Consider the following 5,656-nt stretch of genomic DNA (forward strand, 5'->3'; position numbering starts at 1 on the left):
ATAACATAAAAGCATAACATATCATACAACCATACAAGATCTAGCCTATTTTCCTTACCAAAACCGAAATATGAGAACAAATGCAGGACATGGAACAATCCTAAAACCAGCAATAGAACAGTGAGTATTTTTAAAGGAAAGAGATAAAAATAATAGAACTAAACCACCAAGAGAAAACTTACCGAAAGACACCTTAAGTTCAAAGAACTTGAAAAACTAACCACAAAACCATAACAAAAGTTAGAACCTAAATGAAAACTAAAGAAACTAAGGAATCAACAGAATTTTTTTTTTTTTTTTTGGTGAATAAGCTTCAGTGTATTACTCAACAGCCAAAGGGTACAATTCAGCTAGTTACAAGCCTACCAACAAGCTACAAAACCAAATACAGATCCAACAAATCCAACTACAGGAAACTAGCTCATACTGAACTTAGTGACCCATTCCCTATCTATAGCTTTAGCCTTTTTAGGCATTACAAGAGAAAGTCTAAACTGAATCTCTCTAACAACTCTTTGTACAGTATTATCTACATGCCAAACTTTATTGTTCCAAAAAGCATCATTTCTCACTCTCCATATATGATACACGAGGGCTGTAAGAACAGAGTAAAGGATGCTCTTCCGAACAACACTCAATCTCTTAGCTTTGTGAGTCCAACAGAAAAGTTGCTCCAGATTTAAGGAAACTGAATTCCAACCCAAACTTTGCTTGATCTTCTGCAAACAGGAACTGCTATATTGACAATGAAAAAAGAGATGACCAATACTCTCAATATCACCTCCACGAAGCAGACAAGATTGGTCTATTAATGGCTGAAACTTGTGCAATTGCTCTCTAGTACGAAGCCTCTGCATCATGACCAGCCAAAGCACAAATCTATGCTTCGGAATGCTCAGCCTATCCCAAACAACTTTGCTCCATTTAACTGCAACAGGATGCTCAAACAGCAGTTCATGACCAGCTTTAATACTATATCTCATCCCTGCAAATTTAGATAGCTCAATCTTAACTTTGAAAGCATCTTTGACAACAACCAACCGCTTCTAGTACCAGCTGCAATCAAAAGGCACCTGGTACTCCCACCAGTTTCTATCCATCAGATAAACACTATTAATCCACTTCACAAACAGATTATCCTTTTTATTGGCTATTGCCCAAATGTATTTACCCATTGCAGCCAAATTCCAATCAAAAACCTTCCTAAAGCCTAAACCACTAGCTGTCTTAGGCAAACAAACTTGATGCCAAGCTACTAACCCCGGACTAGTACTATCAGCCAAACCTTTCCAGAGAAACGCCCTGCAGATAGCTTCAACACCCTTTAATAACCTTTTAGGAAGAACCATTATTTGGGCCCAATAAGAGTGCAAAGTAATCAAAACAGAATTGATTAGAGTGACTCTTCCCATGTAAGACAAGTGTCTCGTACTCCACACTCTGATTCTAGCAACCATTTTCTCAAGGATACCATTACACTCAGCTGCTGAATTTTTTTTGGAACAAACAGGAATGCCAAGATATCTGAAAGGGAGATGAGCTCTATTAAAACCAGACATCTCAAGCACTCGGGCCACCTCTACCTCCTGCATGCCACTACAATACACAGCTGACTTTTCATTATTAGGCAGTAAACCAGAAGTCATTGAGAAGAGTTTAAGACTCTGCAATAACAGAAGGATCGATGGAAAGTCTCCATGAAAAAAAAGTAGCAAATCATCCGCAAAACACAAATAATTCAACTTTAACAAGGCACATCTGTCATGATACTTAAAGCCTGGCCGAGCTCCCACATCTGTCAATATCCTAGACAAATATTCCATGCCAAGCACAAAAAGGAGAGGGGACAAAGGATCTCCTTGTCTCAAACCCTCTTGGATTCAAAAAAACCATGCATTTCACCATTAAGTAAAAGTGAAAACTTAGGGGTTGTGATACACACCATAATGAGATCAATGAACTTTTGGGGAAAATGGAAAACAATCAGCATTTCTTCAATAAAACCCCATTCAATAGTGTCATAAGCTTTCCTCAAATAAATTTTAATCATACAACTTGGTTTGCAATTCTTTCTTCCATAATGCCTAACAATATCCTGACAAACCATAATATTATAGGCTATATATCTCCCATGAACAAACCCACCTTGGTTTTCAGCTATTATATCAGGAAGAATTTGCCTTAAGCGAGAGCAAATAATCTTTGTGGCTGCCTTATATATCACGTTACAACAAGAGATAGGCCTAAAATCCTGGACACTATTCGGGCACTTGACTTTAGGAATGAGTGTAATGGTTGTTGCATTTATCTCTTTAAGAAGCAAACCAGTGTTTAGAAAGTTAGTCACAGCAGCACCTACCTCTTGACCCACCAGATCCCAGTTGTCCTGATAAAAAGAGCTCCCATACCCATCCGGCCCAGGTGCCTTCCTCCCTGGTATATCAAAAATGGCAGCTCAAACCCCTTGAATGGAAAATGATTTATGAATAAGCCGATGGTGCTCCTCTGAAAGTAATGGACCAGCAGCCACTATAGAATGAAAAACCTTCCTTCTGTTCCTCATTGAAGTCCCTAACAATTTCTGGTAATAGCTCAGAAATGCTTGTTGAATATCCCCTGGTTTATCCATCCAAATACCCCTCTCATTCCGAATGCAGTTAATTCTATTATGGACTCTCCGAGCTTTCAAAAAAGCATGGAAAATGGCCGTATTCTCATCACCATTTTGAACCCAATCAATTTTAGCCTTTTGAGCTAAAAAAGAGTTATGGGCTCTTTGGTAATAAGTGTATTTATCTCTGGCCCTTTGTTCTTGTTCCATTAAAATGGTATTTCGTGGGTTCTTATTCAATTCTACTTGAATATCTAACATCTCTTGCTTGGCTTGAATAACCACCTTGTGTATCTCATTGAATCCCTCCTTGTTAATAGCTCAAAAAACACTCTTTAGCCGCTTCAGTTTTCCCACCAAACGATACATAAGAGTACCAGCAATGGGGGTCTGCCAGCTTTTTCCAACCTCTGCCTTATAACCCTGAGCTGATTTCCACATGCTAAAATATCGAAAAGGTTTCTTCCCAGTACTAACATCTTGATAGAAGGAGATCAAAATAGGACAGTGGTCAAACTCCCCTTCCGGCAGAAAGACTACCTCTGAATTCAAAAAGGAGTCCGTCCATTTCAGATTCACCAAAGCACGATCTATCTTAGAGAAGATTCTCTCTTCAGGCTTCTGTTTATTATTCCAAGTGAAAAAACTTCCTGAGAATTTCAGGTCCTCCATTTGACAATACATCACACATTCCTTGAAACTTTCGGAAGGCTTTGTATGGTTCTTACTACCAGCTCGTTCATCATAGTTCAAAATTTCATTAAAATCACCTACTATCATCCATGGCTCATCTATATTAGCCTTGAGTTCTTTTAAATCCAGCAACAAAGTTTCTCTACCTCGAGCTTCATTGAAACCATAAACAAAGGTTATATGAAACTCCTTTGAATTTTGACAAGTTTGAGCAATACAATGAATCAATTGGCTTGTACACTTCCTAATATCTAAGGAAAATATAGAAGGGTTCCAAGCAATTATTATTCTCCCTTTATCCAACCAAGGGTTATTATTAGTAAAGCACCATCCAGGAAACAAACTCATATAAAGATCTCCCATACTTTTATTCTTAACTTTAGTTCCAAGAAGACTAACAAGGCCAACCTTTTTTGAATAAACCAGATGTCTGATTTCTTTATGCTTGAGCTGGCTGTTAATCCCTCTAACATTCCAAACAAGAATTCTATCCATTTGAACTAGAGGGAACTCCCCCCTCTCCAGTGTTGTCCTTCTCTTGCTCAGTCTTTTCCTCGTGAGAATGTAAAATAACAAACTGATTACTCACTTTTGTGGCTGTCACAACCTGGTTCTGCACCTTCTTACCATTGCCCACCATCTGAAACCCATCTTCATCAATTACAGGTGCCACCAATTTTACCTTTGTTTTCTCTTTTGGGACCCAGGCTTGCTTTGTCTGAACTTTGTTCCTGCACACATTAGAGCCATGCCCCATACCCGAACAGTTCTTGCACACAATCGGAATCCATTCGTATTTCACATCCAATTCAATATCATGGTCAAATTCATCTGTAAAAGAGATGGTAGGAGGAAAGTCTTGAGCAATACTTACCTCAATCAAAATTCGTGGGTACAGCAGTCTATCTCTATGCTTAACGATATCATCAACTTGAATTGGATTTCCGATCTGACCTACTATCTTAAAAAGAGAAGCCTCTCCCCAATACTTAATATCCAGGCCCCTCACTTGAATCCATGTAGGAACTGTATCCACATTTTCTTTGGTAAAATCATCGACCGAATTCCATGGCTTCATGATGAAAGGTTTCTTGTAAAAGAAAAGGAAACCTCCATGCAAAACTTTGTCCCTCTGTTCTATATTCTGAAACCTTATAATGAAAATACCATGTGAGAGCAAGCCGACCTTGACCACTTCATCTTTCCACATTCTTCTCACAAATCCATCGAGCACATTCAGGGGAGGGTTAGCACCAGCAACATAAGCCACTATTGAAGGTGTCCAGAAATTCACTTCTTCCTCAATATCAGCCTGACGAATTTTCACCTTTTTCTTGCCCGGATTCGGTGATCCCTCTGACTTCGATGGAGAGTCAAAAGCCCGATCTAAGTTCCTTACAATGTGCTCAGATCGTAAAATAGGCGGAGTCACCTTCTCCCCCCTATCCACATCATGAGCCGTCTGGTTTGCAAAACTTAACCATTCAGAGAAATTCTTACGAACCTCACTCTGTTTCCTAAGAATCTCCTCCGATTCCTCAGCCGTATATTCTTTCCCCAGGACCTGTTCCTCTTTCTGTTCCTCTTCTGGGATTTCTAACTCAGAAATCCCTAAAATGGCATCCATGGATCGAGTTTTGATAACACGATCCGAAGAAGAAGGACCTTTCTTCTTATTGTTCCTCTTTCCCTTAGCTTTTCCCGAGATCTTTGCTCCTTTAGCCATGGCCGCCGGTGTCACCACCGAGAGAGAGAATTCGAAAAAAGGCGGGAATTTTACTGTTATTGATATATTAATTTCAAAGTTTTTAATGTGAGTCAACCTAATGAAACGGAATCAACAGAATTGAACTTAAGAATAAGGGTACCTTTTTTGACCTTATCGATTGGCCTAACTCCAATACTGAAATACTCTAATCCTTACTTCCCAAGTGTTTGATAAAGCTTAAAAATGGTAAAGCTTATTCTTTCCCAACCCAAGTGTATTACTCTTATGGTCTCACTAGCACCTAGGAGTCTGATCACAGCTGAAGAGTAAGTGAAAGGGCTGGGTGTCAGGTCCTATTTATAGAGGTAATGAGTGAAACTAACCCTATTTTGACTTGAATAAAAATAATGATTTTAATTGAAAAAGAATTGAATTTTCTATAATCGGAGGCTGAAGAATCGGTCAAAACTAACAGAGGTAGGTCTAAGGAGTCAAAGGTGGTTTTAAAAACTTAAAAAAAAAAAGATAAAAATGGGCGATATATCGGCCCTATGTGGCGATATATCGGCCGCCCCCTAGTTCCGAGTCTCCGTTCGTACAATCGTGCAACGTCAACGTGTTTTTTCGTATTTTTCTTCAAGCGA

The 5,656-nt window shown here is 39.0% G+C and overlaps 1 protein-coding gene across 1 annotated transcript; it reads right to left on the reverse strand.

The window, feature by feature from the left end:
- Positions 1-416: 416 nt before the first annotated feature.
- Positions 417-2,872, reverse strand: LOC133784711 (uncharacterized). Its single transcript, XM_062223994.1, has 5 exons — positions 2,521-2,872; positions 1,943-2,433; positions 1,172-1,664; positions 1,042-1,092; positions 417-985 (listed from the first exon to the last, which is right to left on the reverse strand). The coding sequence occupies exons 1-5, from the start codon at positions 2,870-2,872 to the stop codon at positions 417-419; spliced, it is 1,956 nt and encodes a 651-aa protein (XP_062079978.1).
- Between the last annotated feature and the right edge of the window lie 2,784 nt (positions 2,873-5,656).

Source organism: Humulus lupulus, chromosome 6 (assembly GCF_963169125.1).
Source record: "Humulus lupulus chromosome 6, drHumLupu1.1, whole genome shotgun sequence".
NCBI classification, from domain to species: Eukaryota; Viridiplantae; Streptophyta; class Magnoliopsida; order Rosales; family Cannabaceae; genus Humulus; species Humulus lupulus.